This window comes from Salvelinus sp. IW2-2015, linkage group LG4p, assembly GCF_002910315.2.
Source record: "Salvelinus sp. IW2-2015 linkage group LG4p, ASM291031v2, whole genome shotgun sequence".
Taxonomy (NCBI): Eukaryota; Metazoa; Chordata; class Actinopteri; order Salmoniformes; family Salmonidae; genus Salvelinus; species Salvelinus sp. IW2-2015.
Genome location: NC_036841.1, coordinates 7001299 through 7028825, shown reverse-complemented (window position 1 = coordinate 7028825; position 27527 = coordinate 7001299). Strand labels below are relative to the sequence as shown.

At 43.5% G+C, this 27527-nt stretch overlaps 2 protein-coding genes across 5 annotated transcripts; both read left to right on the top strand.

Moving 5' to 3' along the window:
* Nucleotides 1-659: 659 nt before the first annotated feature.
* LOC111959701 (60S ribosomal export protein NMD3) lies at nt 660-12899 on the top strand. 4 transcript variants are annotated; one of them, XM_070437599.1, is made up of 18 exons: nt 660-999; nt 1175-1303; nt 1853-1925; nt 2070-2204; nt 2368-2464; nt 2578-2658; nt 3224-3352; nt 3455-3545; nt 4063-4141; nt 5471-5567; nt 6410-6484; nt 7489-7531; nt 8816-8961; nt 10104-10216; nt 10359-10431; nt 11765-11871; nt 12038-12108; nt 12247-12899. In XM_070437599.1, the coding sequence occupies exons 3-18, from the start codon at nt 1882-1884 to the stop codon at nt 12378-12380; spliced, it is 1515 nt and encodes a 504-aa protein (XP_070293700.1). In that variant the 5' UTR covers nt 660-999; nt 1175-1303; nt 1853-1881; the 3' UTR covers nt 12381-12899. The 4 variants fall into 4 exon arrangements, with proteins under 4 accessions (XP_070293700.1, XP_070293699.1, XP_070293697.1 ...); XM_070437598.1 differs by lacking the exon at nt 7489-7531 and adding an exon at nt 7664-7696 and having other exon boundaries at nt 6410-6494; XM_070437596.1 differs by lacking the exon at nt 7489-7531 and adding an exon at nt 7175-7207 and having other exon boundaries at nt 661-879; nt 6410-6494.
* Nucleotides 12900-16243: 3344 nt separating this feature from the next.
* LOC111957572 (serine palmitoyltransferase small subunit B-like) lies at nt 16244-19303 on the top strand. Its single transcript, XM_070436844.1, has one exon. The coding sequence runs from the start codon at nt 16455-16457 to the stop codon at nt 16692-16694; it is 240 nt and encodes a 79-aa protein (XP_070292945.1). The 5' UTR covers nt 16244-16454; the 3' UTR covers nt 16695-19303.
* Nucleotides 19304-27527: the final 8224 nt, after the last annotated feature.

Sequence of the window (27527 nt, the reverse complement as noted above, 5' to 3'; positions counted from 1 at the left end):
CAACACATCTGGTGTAAAAAGCTGAATTAAGTCAACCCAACACTGATAGCTCCATGTAGCAATGCGGCTTGATGTATTGGAGAATCCGTAACGTTAGACACTGCGGGGTGTAAGACTCTGCCTTGGCTGGCTCACTCTAGCATAAAGCCCCATGAACCAGCGATTGTCCCTTGTCCATATGATGCAGTGAATCACAACCGTTGCAAGGAGGAGAATGGTAGCTATATTAAACCTCAGTCGGAGAGACCCCACTTTGAAGTACCTCGTTTAACGCTAACTTGAAAGCAAACTGCATGCTCCCTCAACCTTTGGCAGCGAGGTTGCGATTGAGTTGTAAATAGTGCACTCAATTTGAAGCCGAGGAAGTGTTCGTTTTCAGGACCGCACCAATTGGAGCACGTGAGGTGTGCACCATGCAACCTTGTTTAGGATAACATACATCATATTTCTGGAGGGGCAAACTAAATGTAATTTGCAACTTTATACTGGCTGAATAGACCATTTATAGAATTTGGGTAAATACATTTTTGACCTACGTAACTTATTGACGGATGCACGCACCCCCCACGGCGGATTGTTTTAATCTGAGCCCACCTGTTTATATATATTACGGCAAGCCCCGAGGACCAGAACAGGGGTTTGTCTACTAAAGGATAGAGCTGTGGTGAAAATTGACTTTTCGGTCGAAGCAGGTTATGGGAATGAACAAACAGGTTTTAGGGCAATTGGGTTAAGGTCAGGAAAAGAGTTAGAGTAAACTAAAATGCACAAAAAAATCTACTTTGACGTCAATTGGACAAAAACTGTATCCCATGTAGACATGACCCCAGTTCGGTTATAAAACAGATAAGGCAAAGGTTTAAAAACTCTATGGATAAGGTACTTTGTAAAATTCTACTTTTGTTTGTTGTTGTTTTTAATAATGGCGACGAAGAAAGATAGAGGAGGAAGGTATAGATAATGATAATGCCTTTGGTTCGATAAATCGATCTTCTTTGGGTACATTTTTTACCTTGTATTTTTTAAATACGTATTGCCTTGTCCAATGTATATCAAAATTAATGAATTGGAGTATTACAACATTTGTCAATCATATCATAACGTCCATATACCGGTAGTGTAGTTTATTCTGTCTGTATTTAATTTGAATGGTTTCTGACGCTACTGCACTCAGGCAAACGAGAGGGGACTGGGTCCTTTTCGCACCAGAAAGTGGTGTGTCGTCATCACCCTGCTCCTCCTTTCCAGTTTGTGGTGGTGAAACGTGGAGGTCCGCAACGTGGCTTGGAAAAACATTCTGCAAGTACGTGTTGTTTATCAGTTGTCTCATTAAATGGCACGAAGCCCCCCCGAAATCTCTTTACATAGGAGGCGCCGTGTTAAGACAAAACTGTCACGATCATCGCAAATTAGTCAGAAGGAAAGCTGTTCCCTGTTAGCTAGGCTAAGGCTGGCTAGCAAGTAAAGTTACCGGCCATTTAAACCTGCCTTTTTCTATCTAACGGTAACTGTTTGGTGAAGTTAATCCAATTGTATACATAGCTAACGACAACTGGCAGCAAAAAGGTGTTTGTCAGATGAGTTGTGACATTGTGATAAATGGTTAACTACCTGAAAGATATCATAGAATTGTAGCTAAGTCTGGCTAAGTGTCATGTGTGGGGGGAAAAAAACATTACCAGGGAAGTTGGTGCACTAGATAACGTTAGCTGGCTACCATGTATTGACCATAATCAATACACATTACCCATGTGGATGTGTTGTATGCTAATAGCATTACGTTTTTGTATATAATCTAAAAAGTAAAGATTTATCTGATTCATAACATCAATCTGATCTGTCATTTATCTAGATCTCACTACAACACCCACACCATTTATAATGGAGTACATGCAAGCTCCTGCTACAAGCAGCCAGGGGAACATGTAAGTAGAATATATGATCAGCCTCCTACAGTCTACAAATAATTGTCCTTTACCGTCAGTGTGAATGTGTAGATTCATAACTTTTTCAAAGGTATCAGCTGGTACACAGTACTAATCAAGGAATGGTTTTTCTCCTCTCCTTAGCCTGTGCTGCACCTGTGGCATCCCTATCCCCCCAAACCCAGCCAACATGTGTGTGTCCTGCCTCAGGACCACAGTGGACATCTCCGAGGGAATCCCCAAGCAAGTCAATCTGCACTTCTGCAAGCAGTGTGAACGGTACATCACAAGCCTGTCAAACGTAGTGCCACAGCTAAGATGTTTAAATCCCTGTCTTGTGCTCTTACTGCCCAAGGTTCATTAGTCAGTAAACTGTGGGATCTTACCAAGGCTMCTACATTAGTTCAGGTTCATTGATTGCTCCTCTTTCTTTTCTATGCAGGTACTTGCAGCCTCCAGCCTCCTGGGTGCAGTGTGCTCTGGAGTCCAGGGAACTGCTCGCCCTCTGCCTTAAAAAACTGAAGGGCAACATGACCAAAGTGAGTATCCCTTCCCTACTCTGCTCTATTTACATTCAAACATACACTTGTTCAACATTTTCAACAGGGCTGTAGCCATTCACCTCAGAAACTCATGTGACCTCCTAATCCAGGTGCGTCTGATCGATGCTGGATTCCTGTGGACGGAACCCCACTCCAAGCGGATCAAGTTGAAGGTGACCATACAGAAAGAGGTGAGAGAGAGGAGACGAGTGGAGAAATGAGAGGCATGCGAGTGTGACATATTTAATATAAGGGATTAGTGTGGATTAGGAACCTGATCAGGTGGACGTGTCCCACCGCTGACTTCCTTGTTGTCATAATTTAATCCAGGTTGACAGTAAAGGGGTAAAGGGCTGACTTTGTAGTTTCAGAGCACAGTGATTGGGTGAAGGTTAGGCAGTGGCTGTCATCTTAACTTCATGACCTTTCAGAGGAATCTGAGCTCCTCAGGGCCCAGGCCTTAGTCTGGAGTGTAGGAGGTTTTGTGTGACCAGTGATCTTGTATCTAGATGCCCTTTAGTCACCAGAAACAGCAGCACCAAACTCTGATGAATAAAGTCTTGCACATCAGTGTTCCCCAAATTATGGGTGGGTAATGATCCACTGGTGGGTCACAGCTGTCTAGCCCAGTTCTGTATTTAAAAAATATATATAAATAAAGTGTTTACCTGGTGTGTCGCATTAGTCGTAAACTATGTTCTGAGTCAGTCATATAAGAGAATAGTGGTTGATGGTAGTTTGGCCTGTCCTGTCCAGGTGATGAACGGAGCCATCCTGCAGCAGGTGTTTGTGGTGGAGTTTGTCATCCAGGGCCAGATGTGTGACGACTGCCACCGTGTCGAGGCCAAGGACTTCTGGAACTCTGTGGTACAAGTCAGACAGAAGGTACCACTGATGATTAKAMTTATATTATTCATGTTGCTCACCACAACAATYRTTTTTWAMMWKKTKKKKTKKTWAMCYWAWWWTKGRSYKGKYCYTTTTTAGACTTCTCACAAGAARACSTTYTACTACCTGGAGCAGCTGATTCTCAARCACAAACTCCATCAGAACGCACTCAACATCAAGGAGATCAATGGTGGGTTTGGGATAGAATATACTGCTCTAAAGTGGGGGTTTCATCCAGGAAGAGACACCAGACCATTGATATTGATGATTTTCTAAAAGTTTTCCTATCCCGTGCTTTAGAACGACATGGCCATGTGTTTATAATCACTGTGGTAGGATCATAGTACTGAGCATTCCATTTACCATGCCAACAATGCTTTTGGACTCGGTCCTATTTTCAGTCACACACTGTGTAGTGAGAGATATTTCAGAAACAGCGCCCAGTGTGGTTGGACCAGATTGTAAGGGAAAAGCTACCCTTTGACAGTTCAATATAAATGACCTCCCTCTCTAGCCGTAGTTAAAAGCCTTGAGGTTCCAACATGTGGTGGCCATATTTCCCCCCGCGGTGCCCATCTGGGCTGTATTACTGATGCTGGCGTGTTAAGTGTTTGAATGGTGATGACAGAGGTTACGTGTGGTGTGTGTGCCTGTGATTGATTTATCGATTGAAGACTGATTGGTTTTTAATCTTTCTCCTCTCTCAGAGGGTATTGATTTCTACTATGCCACCAAGCAGCATGCTCAGAAGATGGTGGATTTCCTCCAGTGCACAGTCCCCTGCAGGTAGGAACCAGTTCTCCAGTCCCTCCACTACGTTTAGAGGGTGCCCTGTAGTGACAGAACTGCCTGACCTGCAAATCTGACTTGAGGTCAGTGTCTAGGGATAACATCATCCTACTCTGGATGGCGCCTTCATGGTTATTGTATAATGCCCATGCAATGTTCATTTGGTGTTGAGACATGTTAATGTTGAATTGAACAGTGATGCGCTAGACCGCACTAACCACATTAAGTGCAGTCTGTGTGGCTAGTGCTACGATTATTCAATGTCTATAGACTTATGTTTGGACACACCTACTCATTCCAGGGTCTTTACTATTTTCTATATTGTAGAATAATAGTGAAGACATCAAAACTATGAAATAACACATGTAGTAACCAAAAAAGTGATAAAATATATTTTATATTTAAGATTCTTCAAAGTAGCCACCCTTTATCCTTGACAACAGCTTTGCACACACTTGGCATTCTCTCAACCAGCTTCATGAGGTGTAGTCACCTGGAATGCATTTCAATTAACAGGTGTGCCTTGTTAATTTGTGACATGAAGGTCAGTCAATGCGGAAAATGTCAACAACTTTGAAAGTTTCTTCAAAAACTATCAAGAGCTATGATAAAACTGGCTCTCATGTGGACTGCCACAGTAAAGGAAGACCCAGACTTACTTCTGCTGCAGAGGGCAAGTTCATTAGTTAACTGCACCTCAGATTGCAGATCAAATAAATGCTTCACAGAGTTCAAGTAACAGACACATCTCAACATCAACTGTTCAGAGGAGACTGCATGAATCAGGCCTTCATGGTCGAATTGCTGCAAAGAAACCACTACTAAAGGACACCAATAATAAGAAGAGACTTGCTTCGGSCAAGAAACACGAGCAATGGACATTAGACCAGTGGAAATMTGTCCTTTGGTCTGGAGTCCAAATTTGATATTTTTGGTCCCAACCGCCGTGTCTTTGTGAGATGCGGAGTAGGTGAACGGAGTGTGAGAGTGCAATGCTGTAATCAAGGCAAAGGGTGGCTACTTTGAAGAACCTAAAATATATTTTGATTTGTTTAACACTTTTTTGATTACAACATGATTCCATGTGTGTTATTTCATAGTTTTGATGTCTTCACTATTATTCTACCATGTAGAAAATAGTAAAAATTAAGAAAAACCCTTGAATGAGTAGGTGTCCAAACTTTCGACTGGTACGGTATATAATTTTTCAAAATGTTTATTTTTAACTTTGCATGGAGATGCTTAAGAATGTTGCTTATTTTCTCTCTGACAAGATATATTCTTGTAGTGTTCTTTATGGTTTCTTTGTCACCCTGTCTTGTTTAGGTCGAAGACCTCCCAGCGCCTCATCTCCCACGACATCCACTCAAACACATTCAACTACAAGAGCACCTACTCCATTGAGATTGTTCCTGTTTGCAAGGTATACAGCATCTTCCTCAAAAATATTGAAGGTCAAATGCTCTACATGTATCTCAAGGGGCTGAACATTAGTTGAATAGGTGAACAGAGCGCACCTATACTCAAATGCTCAGGTCCAAACAGGCCAGGGCAGACCTATACAGATTCCCCGTTCTTATCATAACAGACACAGCTTCTCTTGGATAGAACTGATGTTTTAAAAGATGCTTTTGAACCGTCCAATGGAAACTAAATTTGAATCAATCTGGGTGTGTCTAAGTCAGGAGTCTTACTCAAAACGTTTTTGTTGAGTGAATGTTTCTTGTCAATGCTCTTCTGTTGGATTCATGTAGATTCATCTACTCATAGGTTCTAACATGTAGACTGAGTACACACGTATCGATGCTTGGCTTCTGACCATAGATGTGAAGAGTGAATTTTGTTCATATCCAATTCTACCCATGTGTTTTTATGCATTTCTATCCAATGACTGAATGAAGCATTGCAGCACTCATTCAGTAAACGGATATGACTTAACATTTTCAAGATCAATGAAATGCGTTCCTAATCAGCATCTTATTTTCTTTTGCATTGTGAGACAAATTGTAATCACSCTGATGAAACAGAGAGAACATAGYCGACCCCTTGTATAACCAAACTGGCAATGACAGCCTCTGTTATTCAGATTGTTCATGAAGGTGTAGCCTAATCCAGAGTTGAATGTTAATCTCTGCTGTACTACAGTTTACTGTGTGTTTCTCTGGGGAATAATCCGGTGGGAAAGTTGGCATTGGGAAGAGGTTTCAAAGTTCTCTCTGACCTGACCTCAGTCTGACCCCTGGTATGTTTTGTCTCATTGCCCAGGACAACGTGGTGTGTCTGTCACCTCGTCTGGCTCAGAGCCTGGGGAACATGGGCCAGGTGTGTGTGTGCGCCCGAGTCACCAGCATGATCGACCCAACACCCTGCAGAGTGAGTACAGTACAACCACACCATCCACCTCATTGACCCCACAACCCTGCAGAGTGAGTACAGTACACCAGACCATCCACCCTTATCGACCCCAACACCCTGCGAGTGAGTACAGTACACACCAACACCATCCACCTCATTGACCCAACACCTGCAGAGTGAGTACAGTACACACCAGCACCATCCACCTATGACCCCAACACCCTGCAGAGTGAGTACAGTACACACCAACACCATCCACCTCATTGACCCCAACACCCTGCAGAGTGAGTACAGTACACACCAGCACCATCCACCTCATTGACCCCAACACCCTGCGATAGATAGTAAACACCAACACCATCCACCTCATTGACCCAACACCCTGCAGAGTGAGTACAGTACACACCAGCCCATCACCCTCATTGACCCCACACCCTGCAGAGTGAGTACAGTACACACCAGCACCTCCACCTCATTGACCCCAACACCCTGCAGAGTGAGTACAGTACACACCAACACCATCCACCTCATTGACCCCAACACCCTGCAGAGTGAGTACAGTACACACCATCCACATCATGACCCCAACACCCTGCAGAGTGAGTACAGTACACACCAACACCATCACCTCATTGACCCCAACACCCTGCAGAGTGAGTACAGTACACACCAGCACCATCCACCTCATTGACCCCAACACCCTGCAGAGTGAGTACAGTACACACAGCACCATCCACCTCATTGACCCCAAACACCTGCAGAGTGAGTACAGTACACACCAACACCATCCACCCTCATTGACCCCAACACCCTGCAGAGTGAGTACAGTACACACCAACACCATCCACCTCATTGACCCCAACACCCTGCAAGTGAGACAGTACACACAACACATCCACCTCATTGACCCCAACACCCTGCAGAGTGAGTACAGTACACACCAGCACCATCCACCTCATTGACCCCAACACCCTGCAGAGTGAGTACAGTACACACCAACCATTCACCTCATTGACCCCAACACCCTGCAGAGTGAGTACAGTACACACACCACCATCCACCTCATTGACCCCAACACCCTGCAGGATGAGTACAGTACACACCAGCACCATCCACCTTCATCGACCCCAACACCCTGCGAGTGAGTACAGTACACACCAAGCACCATCCACCTCATTGACCCCAACACCCTGCAGAGTGAAGTACAGTACACACCAACACCATCCACCTCATCGACCCAACACCCTGCAGAGTGAGTACAGTACACCACCATCCACCTCATGACCCCAACACCCTGCAGAGTGAGTACAGTACCACACCATCCACCTCATGACCCAACACCCTGCCAGAGTGAGTACAGTACACACCAGCACCATCCACCTCATCGACCCCAACACCTGCAGAGTGAGTACAGTACACACCAGCACCATCCACCTCATACCCCAACACCCTGCAGAGTGAGTACAGTACACACCAACACCATCCACCTCATGACCCCAACACCCTGCAGAGTGAGGTACAGTACACACCATCCACCTCATTCGACCCAACACCCTGCAGAGTGAGTACAGTAACACACCATCCACGTCATTGACCACAACACCCTGCAGAGTGATACAGTTCACACCAGCACCACCTTTACTTGTCTTTACTGTCGGCCCCTAGCTGCCAGGGGACAGAGGCTGTTTCAACACATGATTTTATGACTACTGAAACATTTATTTTACAGATATGCTTTGCTTCTTTGATTGATTGATGTATTGCTGATGTGTTGACAAGTMAACGTTTCAAGGCGATTGGRTGTGTGTGTGCATGAGTTTGTGCTTGTGTGATAAAGCATCAACAGTTTACCATCTGTTCCAAATTTTTAGCATCAGTTTTTGATTAGACTGATGGAATGTGATTATATTCCACTTGATTTAAGTCTTTTGTACCGAACTGAACCCAATATCGTTTACAGTGTTTCTGTTCACCACATGCTCATCACCCTCCCTTCACTCTCAACAGCTTCCCTCTGTGTCTAATCAGGGCATTCCACACATGACACACACACTCAGGGCACATGTTTTTAATTAGTGTTCAAAGAAAGGCTATTTTTGCTCCAGTCTCAACCCCAGCCTCTGGGCAGAACAATGATCCATGCTAGCCAAATCACTCGACTGCAAGAGGGAGGGAAGTTCAAATAAATCCATTTATCTTGCGTGTGCACACAAGCATGTGTAGGAAGTTATTGGTGTTTTGAGCAGTGAAAATTAAAACTCTGGACTGTCCATAGAGATAAACATCTAATTCTATTTCTCCTGTCTRACCCAACAGTCGCTGAGGTGGACGGGGGCACATACTGGCGCAACCCCTTCAACAGCCTCGTTAGCCCACGGCAACTGGAGGAGTTCATCGTCATGGATACTGACATCATCAGGAACCAGAAGCTGRGGGCGGGAGCAGGCATGAGGTCCAATAAGGTAGGAGTTCTGAGGGAAWTGGGCGGTGATTTGGAATTGGGCTGTCCCGTCACTACTGCGCGATGGGACAGGAACATCCCTGCCGGCCAAACCCTCCCCTAACCCAGACGACGCTGGGCCAATTGTGTGCTGCCCAATGGGTCTCCCGGTCGCGGCCGGCTGCGACAGAGCCTGGACTTGAACCAGGTTCTCTAGTGGCACAGCCTTAGACCATTCCGCTACTCAGGAGGCCTACCAATTGTCATACTTGAATAAAAGTATAGATACCTTAATAGAAATGTACTCAAGTAAAAGTGAAAGTCAGCCAGTAAAATACTACTTGAGTAAAAGTCTAAAAGTATTTGGTTTTAAATATCCTTAAGTATCAAAAGTAAAAGTATAAATCACTTAAAATCCCTTATATTAAGCAAAGCAGACAGCAATATTTTCTTGTTTTCCAAATTTACGGATAGCCAGGGGCAGACTCCAACACATTATTTACAAAAGATGCATTTGTGTTTAGTTAGTCTGCCAGATCAGAGGCAGTAGGGATGACCAGGGATGTTCTCTTGATTAGTGTGTGAATTGGACCATTTTCCTGTCCTAAGCATTCAAAATGTAACGAGTACTTTTGGGTGTCAGGGAAAATGTATAGAGTAAAAAGTGTAATATTTTCTTTAGGAATGTAGTGGCGTAAATGTTGTCAAAAATATAAATGGTAAAGTACAGATACCCCAAAAAGCGACTTGATTAAGTAGTACTTTAAAGTATTTTTACTCAAGTACTTTACACCACTGTGTGTATTCATGCGTGCAACTTCCCGCTTGACTGCGGTGCTTTGGTGTGTTTGTGGCTTTAATGACAGTGTTTTTAAGCAGATTGAATTATGGGGAACATTTCTCTTTTCTCTGAAGAAAAATCAATAGTGAAGCATTACATTATCCCTGAAGCAGCACATCCGATTAGAGAAAAACCCTCCACAATACATGGAAGTGTTTGTGTGAAATGGAACAGGGAATGGGCTCGCTACGATAATGATCCCATCACCCATCTAAGGGTGTTGAAACACTAAACGCCCTCCATCCGTTTAGTGGAAAGGAATAGAAGTAATGGTGGTGCTAGGGTAAATCTTGTGTATGTGTTCTGATTTTGTGTGTCTCCAGCACACCCTGGCTGAGGTGTGGGTGCAGAAGACCTCAGAGATGGACACGGCTCAGCAGTACCACTGTCGCACCCACCTGGGCCACCTGCTCAACATAGGAGACCTGGTTCAGGGGTAGGTGACTGTCATGGGCTGCTATATAGCTACTAAACTCTTAAATGTTCATCTAACTTCTTGCTGTATAAGAGAATCAAAACAATACCTTACTCTTTTGATAGAGAAAATATTATGTTTTTTCACTTTTGTTACCCTCTAGCTTTGACTTTGCCAATTCCAACGTTAATGACGAGTTTCTGAACAAGATGAACCCGAGTCATATTCCTGACGTGGTAAGAACCAGTACATACTACTGTGTGGACACACTTATGTATCCTTCAAAACAGGGATCTCCAACAGGTAGATTGTAGCTCGCAGCCCACATATAAGTAGCTGCCAATCAATTCTGAAAGTACATTCAGTTTTCCATCACAAACTGTCATAAACATAAAGCTCCCAGCTACAATTCAATCAGTCACATTGACATTTTCCCACCCCTGGTTAGCCACTATTTGCTTAAAAATCCAAAAGTAACACAAAATCTGCCAATTAATTTCCAGCAATGTTGCGCCTGTCTGTCTGTTTTGTACATGCTGTACATGTCTGTTTTGTCTCACTCCGTATGTAGCCAATTAGCGACACTAATGATAACGTATTTTTTTCTTCAATTGGTTTGTGTGTTTGAGGTTCAACCCCACATAATGTACATTGTGCACATTTTAATACAGAAGGGTGGACAGACTTCCCCAAAAACGTTCTCTATTAAATGTTAACCTCAATGTAGGCTTACCTGACAGAACTATAAATCATGATTATTTGTTTGAATTGGGTGGCCATTGTTTTTCAAACTCTGCCATGGCATGTGCTTCAGCAGTAGGCCTATCAGCAGAAACATCGCTAGACCGACACATTCCACTCTCGCTAGATGCTCAGTTAAAGGGGAATTACACACTCTTTCCAGACATCATAAATGTTGTTCTGATGTGATTTAAACATGGACATGGACTCAGAACATCAATTTTCGTTGTTTCTCTATGAATATTTGTAATATTGAGAGTGGAAAACATAAAAAATATCCAAAACCAGGAAAAATACAATTCTGGAAAATACAAAATATAATTTTATGGGGCCTGTCATGCCAAATACTGTTTATCAACCATTATTTGACCAGGTATATAGACAGAAAAAACACATCTTGTACACCAAGGACCCTGGGGTGAGGTAGAGGAGAAGAGAACAATGTGCCTTTTGGAAAGCAATAAAATAAATTATAGCTCGCAAAATTTATATAAAAAAAAAAGTAGCTCCTGCTAGAAAAGGTTGGAGAACCCTGCTCAAACGAGACCTCTTTTACCATGTACTGCATTGTACTGTCTGTATTAGATCACATTGCCCCCTGGTGGACATTGTGGTATTGGTTTGATTTTTGTTTGCTGCATTGAGTTGAAATGTCAATCCTTTAATGGGAAAATTGGCCACCTGACCACGTACTGTTCACTTCATTTTGAAATGAGAGCTCGACTGCATACCTGTCAGCACATGACTGCAAAGGACAGAATACATCATAACAAAATGAAATGAATGCATGTATTGAAGCCATTTGGACATTTTTGTTGTGACTTGCAGGTGCTAATCAAGAAGAGCTACAACCGCAGCAAGAGGGTGAAGCGCAGGAACTGGAAGCTGAAGGAGATGGACAAAGATAGAGAGGGCATGGCGCCTGAAGACGAGAGGTAAGGARGAGAGGAAGAGCTGATGAGAGAGGGAGAAGCAGGAAGGGATGAGGAGAGAGAAAGTGAAGGATGGATATGCTCAATATCCAGGTGATGAYTTAGTAAGTTGTGAAAGGTGTCTGTCTACAACATTGGCAGTGATTTATTTGTTCTCTTCCTGTTTCAGACAATACCAGGACTTCCTAGAGGACCTGGAGGAAGACGAAGCCCTGAGAAAGAACGTCAACATCTTCCGAGGTGAGTGGGACCGCAGCTTTCTGCTTCTCTTTATAGTTCTTCTTGCAAGAATCTGGATGTTTTCCTCAATTGTCACCCATAGCTTTCTATTGATCCATTTTAGCTGTAGCCTCATGATGAAGTTGTTTTATATTGCAGATGCGTCTAAGATCCCAGTGGAGAGTGATACGGATGACGAGGGCGCCCCTCGGATCTCTCTGATGGAGATGCTGGAGGACCTCAGCCTAACGGACGCCACCGGGGGAGAGGGAGCCGACATGCTGACCGAATAGACCAATCACCGGCCTGCTTACATCCACATAATAACTGTTTAGACCAATCAGGGTCTTAATAACATCAACATGATGTTTGACTAGACAAATGGGCTCCCGAGTGGCGCAGCGGTCTAAGGCACTGCATCTCAGTGCAGTGTTCGAATCCAGGCTGTATCACAACTGGCCGTGATTTGGAGTCCAATAGGGCGGCGCACAATTGGCCCTGCGTCGTCCGGGTTTGGCCGTCATTGTAAATAAGAATTTGTTCTTAACTGACTTGCCYAGTTAAAGGTTMAATAAAAATCCTACTAATAACATGAGTGATTAGTAGTCCAATAAGAATGGCAATGCGCTGTCAGCTACCATTTCTTACAGTCTCCCCCCAACAGCAGCCACTCAGAATGCAGCAGAAGGGTCACTTCTGAGGTTGCTGAGTTATTGAGTGGATCCKGCCCTTTGTTTGACCCTTCCCTGTCTCCATATTAGAGGCAGTGGTTTGTGGTGATGTACACCAAATAAAATATAACCTGGTTACAATATGACTTTTTMATTCGGAGATGCACAGCGTCCACTAAGGAGCTGGAGAAGTGGGGAAGATGTTACTGAACTATAAGCATGGACCTCACTCTCAATATGGTACCTAACACTTAAAAGCAGAGACTGGCCACATGATGAAAGTGGTAGAATGTACCAGTTGGGAATGCATGGGCACCTTCTATGAGTAGCTAGTTCTATGTGTAGATATCCCGTGTATGCATTCTGGATTGGGTATGCTTWTGCTTGTAATAGGCTGCAGACTGGCATCTAGATTCTCTACCTAACAAAACCAGCCCCACTCACATGCAGAGCCACTGTCTTGTGAAATTGGGTCGCTTAACTTCAGAAATTAATCAATTCAAAAATAATTTGGGACTAGGACTCAGTGAGCACATGTCCCCTACTATTAGACTGTTATCCAATGCAAGCTGCTCTATTGTTGCCGGGTAGACATTGTAATTATAGTAGGGGCTGAAGGGGAGAGGTTAGTGCAGGGGGAGGTTGAGTGCTTCAGAGGAAACTTTATCTTGGGGGCTTAGATATTTTAGGGGAGAGAGAGTTGTGTTATGTGCCACTTCAGTCTGGCTTGAAGAGGGAGGAGGCGGGATCTTGTTTTTTGGCAACTTAAACAGGTTGTTAGGGGTAACCAGATCCTTGGGAAAGTAACTTTAGGTCCCTTCGAGTCAGCGGATAATAAGGTAGAGCGAGGGGTTCTCTACCTTCCCTCCCACTCTCTCCCCCTGACCCCCTTTTCTCACCCACCTACAGTATATGCTGTCTCTGTCAACCTGTTCTTATCATCCACTTCTCCACACCTACAGTATATGCTGTCTCTGTCAACGGTGTTCTATATCACTTCTCCCACACCTACAGTATATGCTGTCTCTGTCAACGTGTTCTTATCATCCACTTCTCCTCCACACCTACAGTATATGCGGTCTCTGTCAACCTGTTCTTGTCACCCACTCACCTCATTTTATCATCCCCTTTTTTCTGACCCCGTATGTCCACTTTTCACTCTCCTTCCAAGAATACTATTGAAGGATCAGTGGGCTACCTGACTGTTCAACTGTTCAGGGTCCCAGACAGTGACATGCTCCTTCACGCTGTGAGTTTGGCTTCCAGACTTCCACCCGGTGCAGAGTCTGTATGCTTGGAGACTGTCTGTTCAGTCAACTGGACAGAGTGGCTCAGCCATGTCTTTACACATCAATAATGTAAGCAGCTGAGAAGTTGTAAAAACACATTTTATTCCCAAAGACAGACAATGAAAGAGAGTACTGGGATATCAATGTGCTGAAAATATATCCTCTTYATTTGATTTATAAAATAATAAAGGCTATCAGCTAAATAGGCTATCCAATCACTCAACATTTTTTGGAGGAATCTCAGTAATTTTGCCAGTTCTGTAGCAACACTGACTTCTTGCATCCCCTGTCAGTTGCAGAGTGTGCATTGCGCTGTTATGGGTGAATTATGTTTTGGGAAAATTCAGTGCATAGTCTATTTGCAGTCAGTGGAGATTATGAATTTCATTCCCTGTGTGGCAAGTAGAGGGGGGATGCCTGTAGAGAATTATAGAGGACTTCTTTGTATCTGTCCCATTATGGTGTCTGTGCGCATGGGCAGTGCTATAGAGGCCATCTCCATTTGAAGTAGTCCATTTTCTTCTACTACTTCTATGAGTTTTCAAACATACTGGAAGGGTGCATACTGCCACCTGGAGAGTGTTTGAACAGGTATGAAACCAATGTTGGCGATTTACTGACACCAGCAGTTATGGAATGTTTGCTCACAAGTATAATTAATTATATGATCCTTCCTTAACCCATATGAAGTCCCTCTCAGTTGATTACTTCAAAATGGGCGCTGCCCATGCTAAAACAGGCTTTTGGACACTAGAGTCCTCTATGAGGATGCCATTCAAAAGTTGCGCGGACACGCGCGTCAGGTGTCTCCTATCCAATAAAGCAGGACAGAGTTTTGATGACTATTCCACTGACTAAACGACTATGGATTAGTCCCATTTGTAAATAATCGTGCCTTATTTATAGAGGTTGAAGACACGTGCGCCGAACGCTCTGTCCTTAAAAACCCATACCCAACTCCACGTGAACGCCGGGTGAGTGTAAAGAGTAGTGGGTGTGGTGTAGACTGTATGACCTGCTACAGGTAGTCTATATTTGTGAACTGGTAGTGCAGTTCACACCACAGTAGTGGGACACAGGCCATTCTCTCTGAACCGGGGGAGCACGGACAGCGGCATGTTATCAGACAGGTAAGCTCACTTTTATATGATCCTTATTGTTTTTTTGTTGTCCTACAGATTATTATTGTGTCATATAGGCTAGCATGTAGACTACCTTAATGTGAGGAGGCTTATTCAGTTGTTACAATGTCTCTACGGCATTAGTTTAGCCATAATTATTTGTGTGACAGGATAGGACCTGGAAAACAAGCAAACATGCTTGGATTATATTTTAGGTTTATTTATTGACATGCCACAGTGTGTGTCGTTAACTATTTGGTCCATAACTGTTTATTAATGAGTAGGCTATTACTCTGGTGAAGAAGTGTGCACTGGTGTCAGTTGAGTTTACCTGACACCTGTCAACGCACACTGAGGTACTGACTCTGAGACAGAGGCTTTCCTATTATGCCCTTAGATACTTAATGTCAACTACCCTGTGTGGAAGTAGAGTAAATGTCTGTTCTCGTTCCTTATGATGGAGTAAATGTCTGTTCTCGTTCCTYATGATGGAGTAAATGTCTGTTCCTTTCCACCATCTGTACGGTGGTGGACATTTTGACAGCATTGACAATAAAGATAAAGGTACCACGTGTGCTGTTTGAGTGGGATACTGTGTGTGTATGTACTGTGCATGCATGCATGCGTGTATGCAGATTTAATTTACCTTGTCTGGGGCTCTCAGGAGCTAATGTCTGCAGTGCCTCCCCACCAGAGAGACCCCCAGTGGCCCCCAGGGGCCACGGGCTGTGATTGTCCCTGGACCTTCTCATTAATAAACACAGACCCACATGTAATGTGCTTTCTAATACCATTTTCCATTGTTAGCTCCCCCAAGGATATGGTAGGTATGTAAGACATGGGTAATTACATAGTAGCAGGTGCATTGAAAGCTGAAGAAGACTAGGGTTTAAAATGAGACTACGACAAAAACTTGAGGTTATACCACTGAACTACCCACAAAACACCCACACAGTTCATCTTTCACCTACTAAGTGTTTTCCCTTTTACAGTTGGTGTTTCCTCCTGGGAAAATAGGTTTAATTCTATCAGGTAGTGCAGGTGAAGCGACTAACTGTATATCTTTCCACATGATTGATGTTGTGTCGTCTGTCTTGTGTGTTTGTTTGTGTGTTTATGCCCATTATGTGTCCCCTGCTGCCATTATCACTGCCATCCTCCTTTCTCCCTCTGTCTGTCTTCTGTCTCCTATCTTCCTATCACTCCCCCTATCCTCTCTCTATCGTTCTCTCTGTTCCTTTCTCTGCCCCTCCCTCTCCCATCCTCACCCTGACCACTGGAGCAGCATGAGGATGGATTTTCAATACCTGAAGGAGTACCTGGGCTGGCTGTACTACCAGTACCTGCTCATCACAGGCATATATGTGCTTGAGCCCTGGGAGCAGTCCATCTTCAACTCTGTCCTCTTCTCCTCCATGACCATGGTCATCTACACCTCCTACGTCTTTGTGCCTGTCCACGTGCGTCTGGCACACAACTTCTTCTGCGGGAAACAGCCAGAGAGCACCATGGCACTCATAAACTAAGCAGTGGATGGATAGATGGATGGCGGGAGATTGGGAATGAGAAGCGAGGACCCCTATCTAAATGGTTTGACAAACTGCAAGTGAAAAAAATAATAGCCCTACATAACCAGCAGCAAAATCACCTACGTCAAGTCTAGACTTTGAGTAGAGATAAGATCATTTCCACGTCAAAGTAAGGTTTTATAAATAACTACTTATACGTGGTTTTCTGTGTGAAGTCATACTTAAGATCAAAATTGATTGTTAGTCTGTTTTATAAATGAGGCTCCAGGTATCCTGTGTGAGTGCAGATCACGTCTCTGTGTTTTGCATTTGCCTGCAGGTAATGACACTTATCACTGGCTGTTGATGGCTGTCTGATATAGAGGGAGACATTACTGATCCCAACACATTTACATGCACTTCAACCCACTGGACAATGCTAATGATGAACATTGACCAATGGCTGGCATCTTGCACTTCAATTACTGAGTCATTAACCAAATATTTCCCAAGACTAGAGTCTCCTGCTATACAATCTAACCAGAGATATTGAGTCCTGGCAAAGATTACAAGGTTGTGAAATTTTTCTCCCAACCCTACATTTATCCGGTGATTATTCAATGCATACATTGATCAAACTAAACAATCATATCCTTGTGTACACAGTCCTGTCCCTATCTGCAGTGTTTTCACTGTTGCTATGTCACGAAGGTCGATGTTGAGCAAGAGGAAATATTAGCTCTCTGGTTCAGGCTTTGCTTTGTCATTGACTTTGCTTGATCCACCATCATTCTTCAGAACACATAGAGTTGAATGGAATTATATGAATCAAAAACAGTCAAAGTGGCCTGAATGAAAAGCGATGTCTTTGAGTGGTCAACCCACCCTCATCTCTCTTGTGACCCTACAGTTGAACTGTAACTTCTGAGAGAATAAAACACAAGCCTAGTACTTATCACTGCGTGACTAGAAGATCTGTTAACATGTATTTGTTTTGGTGATCACATATAAACCCAGCAAAAAAAGAAACGTCACTTTTTCAGGACCCTGTCTTTCAAAGATAATTTGTAAAAATCCAAATAACTTCACAGATCTTCATTGTAAAGGGTTTTAACACTGTTTCCCATGCTTGTTCAATGAACCATAAACAATTAATGAACATGCATCTGTGGAACGGTCATTAAGACACTAACAGCTTACACACGGTAGGCAATTAAGGTCACAGTTATGAAAACTTAGGACACTAAAGAGGCCTTTCTACTGACTCTGAAAAACACCAAAAGAAAGATGCCCAGGGTCTCTGCTCATCTGCGTGAATGTGCCTTAGGCTTTCTGCAAGGAGGCATGAGGACTGCAGATGTGGCCAGGGCAATAAATTGCATTCTCCGTACTGTGAGACACCTAAGACCGCGCAACAGGGAGCCAGGACGGACAGCTGATCGTCCTCGCAGTGGCAGACCATGTGTAACAACACCTGCACAGGATCGGTGCATCCGAACATCACACCTGCGGGACAGGTACAGGATGGCAACAACAGCTGGCCGAGTTACACCAGGAACACACAATCCCTCCATCAGTGCTCAGGCTGTTCGCAATAGGCTGAGAGAGGCTGGACTGAGGGCTTGTAGGCCTGTTGTAAGGCAGGTCCTCACCAGACATCACCGGCAACAACGTTGTCTATGGGCACAAACCCACCGTCGCTGGACCAGACAGGACTGGCAAAAAGTGCTCTTCACTGACGAGTCGCGGTTTTGTCTCAACAGGGGTGATGGTTGGATTCGCGTTTATCATCGAAGGAATGAGTGTTACACCGAGGCCTGTACTCTGGAGCGGGATCGATTTGGAGGTGGAGGGTCCGTCATGGTCTGGGGCGGTGTGTCACAGCATCATCGGACTGAGCTTGTTGTCATTGCAGGCAATATCAACGCTTTGCGTTACAGGGAAAACATCCTCCTCCCTCATGTGGTACCCTTCCTGCAGGCTCATCCTGACATGATCCTCCAGCATGACAATGCCACCTGCCATACTGCTTGTTCTGTATGTGATTTCCTGCAAGACAGGAATGTCAGTGTTCTGCCATGGCCAGCGAAGAGCCCGGATCTCAATCCCATTGAGCACGTCTGGAACCTGTTGGATCGGAGGGTGAGGGCTAGGGCCATTCACCCCAGAAATGTCTGGGAACTTGCAGATGCCTTGGTGGAAGAGTGGGGTAACATCTCACAGCAAGAACTGACAAATCTAGTGCAGTCCACGAGGAGGAGATGGACTGCAGTACTTAATGCAGCTGGTAGCCACACAGTGAGAGGACATTTATTTTTTTGCTGAGTTTATATGCTTAAGGGCTTCCTGATTTAGTCTGTATATGATTTGTAACTATATTTATATTGATGTTTATATGCTCTGGTAAAGCTTGACTGGTTACAATGTCAATTACCAAAACTGTGTGTTTTCTCGTGGCTATATACAATACTGAGTAATTGTTTTCCTCAAATGAAAGTGCTTTTATATCAAGCCTAATCGTTAGCGGTTGAGACATTTATGATAGCTTGATCACAGACTTGCATTTGGACAATAGATCACTGTGTGGCCTCAGACATTTATTGATATCTATGTTATATTTATCTCTCATGACTGGATTCTTCAGAAATAAAGCAATTTTACAAATATGAAAGAATGATCTTTTGGTGTTTACATTGAATTATATTTGAATTGAAGACCTAAACTAGAGGGACAGAGTAGTAATGATTTGCGTGCAGCTGTTTTGAGTGTATTGAGTTGCACAGTACACATGTACATTATGTACATTATGTATGAATATTTTTGTGTACAGTCTATTAAATAACAGGAAAAGATGATTGCCTTCTAACCTACTGTATAATGTAAATGGGGTTGCAGAGTGGTTGTGACTGAAAACGAATCAAAATGACAACAAAGCCTGGGTGGCACGTTCCATTTATAAAGGACAGCTGTCGGTCCAGGGCATTGAGAGTGCTGTGCCACCCAATCAGTTCCCCTCAAAGCACAGGAATGAGTGGGCAGGGGGTTTGGTTTACACACCTGGGACATATCCTTTTATCTGGAGGCTTATTATTATTCTCCTGAGWCTCTTACTTCTTACCACAGTAGTCTACTAGGCTGGTCTAAAGCCTAGAAGAAGAGGCTACTGTACATGTATGTCCCTCTCTCTTTTCTCCCTCTGCCTATACATCTGTTAATCTCACTCTTACATAATGTCACATGTACAGTACCAGTCAAAAGTTTGGACACACCTACTCATTCTAGGGTTTTTATTTATTTGTACTATTTTCTACATTATAGAATAATAGTGAAGACATCAAAACTATGAAATAACACATATGGAATTATGTAGTAAACAAAAAAGTGTTAAACAAATCAAAAAATATTTTATATTTGAGATTCTTCAAAATAGCCACCCWTTGCCTTGAAGAGAGCTTTGCAGACTCTTGGCATTCTCTCAACCAGCTTCATGAGGTAGTCACCTGAAATGCATATATGCAGCCTTATTAATTGCTACATACATTGTCTAAATCTGCCATCCTAAAAGTCATTTGTGTGACTTCAAAATGAGGGGAGTTGAACAAACCAAATTTGATCAGCGACTGGATCGTCTCTAACAAATCTAAGCAATCAGAGTTTCAAAGTTGATAACATCAGCATGTAGGCTGGCTCTGGCCTAACCCATCAGTTTCTGTGACCAATAAGAACAGTCAAAATGTGTTCCCATTCTAGAAATCGTAGGGGAGGGAGGAAAATCCAGACTCATTTTGGAGAAGAAACGTCAGTTTGGCCAGAGTGATGTGGATGGGTAGCCAGGCAATCAATCAATCAAATGTATTTATAAAGCCCTTTTTACGTCAGTCGATGTCATGAAGTGCTGTACAGAAACCCAGCCTATAACCTCAAACAGCAAGCAATGCAGCTGTAGAAGCACGGTGGCTAGGAAAAACTTCCTAGAAAAGTCAGAACCTAGTAAGAAACCTAGAGAGGAACCAGGCTCTGAGGGGTGGCCAGTCCTCTTCTGGCTGTGCCGGGTGGAGATTATAACAGACCGCGGCCAAGCTGTTCAAACGTTCATAGATGACCAGCAGGGTCAGATAATAATAATCACAGTGGTTGTAGAGGGTGCAACAAGTCAGCACCTCTGGAGTAAATGTCAGTTGGCTTTTCATAGCCAATCATTCAGAGTTAGAGACAGCAGGTGCGGTAGAAAACAGCAGGTCCGGGGGACAAGGTAGAATGTCCAGTGAACAGGTCAGGGTTCCATAGCCGCAGGCTGAACTGTTGAAACTGGAGCAGCCGCATGACCAGGTGGGCTGTGGACAGCAATGGGTCATCGGGCCAAGTAGTCCTGAGGCATGGTCCTAGGGCTCAGGTCCTCCGAGAGAAGAGAGAGAGAAAGAGAGAGAGAGAAGAGAGAGAGAAAGAGAGAGAGGAAAAAGAGAATTAGAGGGAGCATACTAAAATTCACACAGGATACCGGATAAGACAGGAGAAATACTCCAGATATTACAGACTGACCCTAGCTGTAATGATGTGCGCTGAGAGTCGGGAAGCAAGTTCAGGGAGTGAGTATTTTAATAAAATAAACGTAACATAATATAAAACACGAACAACACACAGACATGAACCTGAAACAGAAACACATGGGGAAGGAACCAAAGGGAAGTGATGTCCAGGTGAGTCTGATGACGCGCAGGTGTGCGTAACGATGGTGACAGGTGTGCGCCATAATGAGCAGYCTGGTGACCTAGAGGCCGGAGAGGGAGCACACGTGACACTAGCCCCCCGACACGTAAACTACTGCAGCATAAATACTGGAGGCTGAGACAGGAAGGGTCAGGAGACCCCTGTGGCCCTGTCTGACGATACTCCCGGACATGGCCAAACAGGCAAGATATAACCTGTACAGCTCTCAGTGTAGATTCAGAGTGTATCTAAGTTCTGTATTGCWGTTCTATTAAGTATGTATACCATTGGCAGATAATTATATGTACAAAAATAAGGTAATTTGGTTTTGTACATAGTTATACGATATGTGGTATAAAAAGTACAATCCTAGGCGATTACATGGAAAGACGTATCTCTGCAGATGATCTGTCTATCTTGTCAAAATCACTGATACAGGTCACCCTCTCTGGTGGAGGGTGAACACGCTCACATTTACCTTCCTGTTTTTAAAGAGGATCAGTTGCTGTTTCTAGACACCACCACCCTATTTTCCAGGATTCTGGGACATACAACGTCTATTCTCTATGGGGGAAATTCAGACTCGAGTAATACGTGTGTAAATTGAACTTTTTCCCTTTTTATGCACTTTTCTCTCTACGTGTAAGCCAAATTAAGGTCAAATCAAATTGTATTTGTCACATGCTCCAAATACAATTGGTGTGGTCTTTACTGTGAAATGCTTGCTTACAAGCCCTTCCCATCGACGCAGAGTTACAATGTTTTAATTGTAATAAAATAGTAACACAAGGGATAAAATACACAATAATGGAGCTACATACAGGGAGTACCAGATCAATGTTTAGAAGTACGAGGTATTTATATTTTTGGCAACTTTTAATTTGACTTCACTACATTCCTCAAGAAAATTATATACTTTTTACTCCWTAATTTTCCCTGACACCCAAAAGTACTCATTACATTTTGAATGCTTAGCTGAACAAGAAAATTGTCTAACTCACACACTTATCAAGAGAACATTCCTGGTCATCCCTACTGCCTCTGATCTGGCAGACTCACTATACAAATGCTTCTTTTTAATATTATGTCTGTGTTGGAGTGTGCCCCTGGCTATCTGTAAATAAAAAAATAAAAAATAAAAATGGTTTGATTAATATAAGGAATTTGAAATCAGTTATACTTTTACTTTTGATACTTACGTATATTTTCGCAATTACATTTACTTTTGATACTTAAGTATATTTAAAACCAAATATTTTAAGACTTCTACTCAAGTAGTATTTTAACGGGTGACTTTCACGTTTACCATAGTAATTTTGTCTCAAGTATGACAATTGGGTACTTTTTCCACCACTGCCGAGGGCCCATGCCAAATCTTTTCAGCCTCCTGAGGGGGAAGAGGCGCTGCTGTGCCCTCTTCATGACAATGAGGGTGTGTGTGGACCATGTTAAATCCTTAGTGATGTGGATGCCAAGGAACTTAAAGCTCTCGACCAGTTCCACAACATTCCAGTCAATGTGGATGGGGAGGAGGCTCTCCCCTCTTTCTCCAGTAGCCCACGATCAGCTCCTTGGTCTTACTGACGTTGATGGAGAGGTTGTTGTCCTGGCACCACACTGCCAAGTCTTTGACCTCCTCCCTGGAGGCTTACTAATTACTACCACTGTCATGTCGTCAACAAACTTGATGATGGTGCTGGAGTTGGAGTCGTCCATGGCCACGCAGTCGTGGGTGAACTGGGAGAACAGGAGGGGACTAAGCACACATCCCTGAAGGGCCCCCGTCTTGAGGGTCAACTTGGAGCGGACTATGGTGTTGAACACTGAGCTGTAGTCTATGAACAGCATTCTCACATACTTATTTCCCCTCTGCTTCCGTTGGCAGAGGGCAGTGTGAAGTGCAATTGAGATTGCGTCATCTCTGTTGGGGCGGTACGCGAATTGGAGTGGGTCTMTGATGATGTCTGGGTTGATGTGTGTCATGAYCAGCCTTTCAAAGCACTTCATAATTACAGATGTGAGTGCTATTTAGGTAGGTTAACTTGGAGCTCTTGGGAACAAGGACTATGGTGATCAGCTTGAAACATGTTGGGATTACAGACTGCGACAAGGAGAGTTCGAAAATGTCTGTGAAGACACTTGCCAGCTGGTCTGCGCATGCTTTGAGAACGCGCCCTGGTATTCCGTCTGCCTTGTGATTGTTAACCTGTTGAAACGTTTTGCTCACATCGGCCACAGAGAGCGAGATCACACAGTGATCCGGAAAAACAGGGGCTTTCATGCAAGGCCCGGTGTTATATTCCTAGAAGCGAGGATAAAAGGAATTTAGCTCATTTGGGAATTATGCATCGCTGAGCAACTCATGGCTGGGTTTCTCTTTGTAATCCGTTATCGTCTGCAAGCCCTGCCACATACGACGAGCGTCGGAGCCAGTGTAATAGGATTCCACCTTCCTCCTATATTGTCCTTTTGCGTGTTTGATGTCTCATCGGAGGTCGTAGAGGGCTTTCTTGTGTGTCTACAGATGTCTGACCTGGACTTAATTCCCTAATAATTCCACCACCCTTTACGTGCAAGGAAACCATGAATAGGGTGGAAAAAGCATATATTTTTTTCAGATGGAAATAACAGCATTCTCCATGCACTGTAATGTATAAATTGATATGATAAGAGCTATTTATAAGAGCTAGGCAAGTAAGTGAACAGAAAAACTATTTGAAAAAAAAACAACCTGATCAAAATGATATGCCACCTCATTGCTGCAGCTTAATTCCAATGAAGCATATTAAGTGAAACAATTCACGGGAACCCTCTCCTCTCCATCCCTCCCCACCAGATTTGGTTTTGCTTAATTTATGTCAGGAGACTAAATCAGAAATCCCTTATCTAATGATCAAATGTAAACAAAGAGAGCTATCTGTCTTCATGCTGACTCAGTAAACACATCAACAATGGGCCCAATGCTAAGTAACACTGTTTACGTTTGAACCTCTCAACTCTCTTGGCTTGCTTTGWTGCTGCTTCGCACAGGAAAATTATTAGCATCTCACACACAAGCGCTCTCTCTCGCTCGCTCGCACGCACGCAGGCACGCACGCACACACACACACCCCCTAACCTTAAACCTAACCCCTAAGCCTAAAATAGCCCTTTTCCTTGTGGGGACAAAATGTTCTCACTTGAAACACACACACACCGTGTCTGATCCGTCAGTATGAAATTGATCAGGGTTTGAAGGCCTACATTTCGTATGTAAAACACAACAGCACAGCTTTTTAGGGCACCCCAAGAGTCTGTAACTCAGCGTTTCCCAATCTCAGTCTAGGGCATAAACCAAAACATGTACCCCTTGGGGTTCCGAAGACCGGGTTTGGGAAACCCTGCTGTAATTCCACCTATCCATTCACTCACTCATACACACACGCTGCTTTGTTAAGTTTTAGTCGAGTGTAGAGGTGTGGCATTACTAACATTATGCCCATGGTAATGAGCAAAGCTTTTGTTTAGTCAGAACTGTGATTGACAAGGAGCAGAGGGAGCCAATTTCATTAACTCACAGAGAGAAAGAAAGCCACATCTAAGCATGATACAGATTTACTATCAAAGCCATGTAAATTCCAATGTTTATGGATCATTCTTTTATTAGTGAATCTATCTGTTCTCTTTGTTAGGTTTCATCTCTTTGGGTGTGTTCTGGTCCCCTCAGATTGACACATATACACAATCACAGACAGCAAAAAAAGCCTAGCGCCATTTTTACTGTTTGTTTTGAGGGTAGTGTGTTTGCTTTACCAGGTTGGATGGAGAGATCATTGAGGTCAGTCACAAGACTGTGTGTGTACATGCCTGTGTGTTTGTGGGAGAGAGGAAGAAAGGGTCATCTATGGTTGAACAGGTGTACAACTCCCTTCTACAATGCAAAGATGGAGGGGATCAAGGTGAGAACCTGTTTCTGTGGACAGCTGGATGCCCCCCTGCTGTCCCCTCCAGAGATCAGGTGAGCTAGGTGAATAGACTGACCATGGAGTTATAGAATTCCATTACGCCCTGAGCAAACTCAACCTCACATGATCACTACCGATGTATTGTTGTCTCTACCTTCTTGCCCTTTGTGCTGTTGTCTGTACCCAATAATGTTTTGTGCTGCTACCATGTTGTGTTGCTATCATGTTGGTTGTCATGTTGTGTTGCTATCATGCTGTGTTGTCATGTGTTGCTGCCTTGCTATGTTCTTGTCTTAGGTTTCTCTTTATGTAATGTAGTGTTGTCTCTCTTGCCGTGATGTGTGTTTTGTCCTATATTTCTATAAATGTGTATATATATATWTTTTTTATCCCCCGTCCCCACAGGAGGCCTTTTGCCTTTTGCTAGGCCGTCATTGTAAATAAGATTTTGTTCTTAACTGACTTGCCTAGTTAAATAACGGTTAAATAAATAAAAAATACTGGTTTCAAACTAAAGAGGAAAGGAGGCATGGGAGAGTGAGACCGATAGTCAGTGGTGGGAGAAGTACTCAATTGTCATACTTGAGTAAAAGTAAAGATATATATACCTTAATAGAAAAAGACTCAAGTAAAAGTGAAAGTCACCCAGTAAAATACTACTTGAGTGAAAGTCTAAAAGTATTTGGTTTTAAATATACATAAGTATCAAAAGTAAATGGAATTGCTAAAATATACTTAAACGTATAATTCCTTAAATTAAGCAAACCAGATGGCACAATTTTATTTGATAAAAAAAAACWAAAAAAACAGATAGCCAGGGGCACACTCAGACATAATTTACAAACAAAGCATTTGTGTTTAGTGAGTCAGASGCAGTAGGGATGACCAGGGATGTTCTCTTGATAAGTGTATGAATTTAATCTGTTTCCTGTTAAAATGTAACAAGTACTTTCGGGTATCAGGGAAAATGTATGGAGTAAAAAGTACATTATTTTCTTGAGGAATGTAGTGAAGTAAAAGTTGGCAATAATATAAATAGTAAAGTACAGATAAAAAAATACTTAAGTAGTACTTTAAAGTATTTTTACGTAAGWACACCACTTTACACCACTGCCGATAGTCACCCCAGAAGGGTTGGCTAGTAATTTCAGTACAAAGTGCAGTATGTAGCCTATAGGTGTTATTTTTTTTTTAATATATATTTTGTTACCCCTTTTTCTCCCCAATTTCGTGGTATCTAATTGGTAGTTACAGTCTTGTCTCATCGCTGCAACTCCCGTACGGACTCAGGAGAGGCGAAGGTCGAGAGCCGTGCATCCTCCGAAACGCAGCCCAACCAAGCCACACTGCCTCTTGACGCAATGCCCGCTTAACCCAGAAACCAGCCACACCAATGTGTCGGAGGAAACACGCTACACCTGGCGACCKTGTCAGCGTGCATGTGCCCGGCCTGCCACAGGAGTCACTAGAGCGCGATGGGACAAGAACATCCCTGCCGGCCAAACCCTCCCCTAACCCGGACAACGCTGGGCCAATTGTGCGCCGCCCCATGGGTCTCCCGGTCATGGCCGGCTGCGACAGAGCCTGGACTCGAACCAGGATCTCTAGTGGCACAGGGTTTGAAGGACACTGCACCACTAGGGAGGCCCCTAGCCTATAGCTTTACATGACGACAGCACACACAGATCAGGCAAATKAGGCTGCATTAGAGTAGTTTAGTCAAGCAAGTACAAGATAGTGATGAAGTGGTCATGTCACCATTTATATGGTTATACATGTGGAAAGATGGTTAGGGTTAAAACTGCCTATCCAGTTCCACTTCTTGTCTTTCTGTTATGCACCATCACATAATGAGATTGTACTCTACCTATAGATAAAAGACAGCAGATAAATCAATATGAATCATAGTGTTTCACACTGCAGACCTATCTATGTTATGATGAGTAAACATACAGGAGTAGCTCAGGACAGACAAGCTTTGGGTCCTGTTGTTCCAAGTTGTGTACCTCAGTGACTTATTTGATCAAACGACACTGTCACCTAGTGGCTATGTAGTAGGAACAGGGTGTTAATGTCAGCGAGAGAGGGGGAGGGATAGAGAAGGAGCAGATTTTGAAAACAGAGGAGCCCAGGGGACGGGTCAGGTTTGTAGGTCAGGGTTACCATTAGTAAGTGTGTGGCTTGACATCACTGTGCTCCA

Bases quoted from the DNA above. Each gene is read 5' to 3' on its own strand.
- LOC111957572 (XM_070436844.1), top strand. From the start codon at position 16,455: ATGAGGATGGATTTTCAATACCTGAAGGAGTACCTGGGCTGGCTGTAC.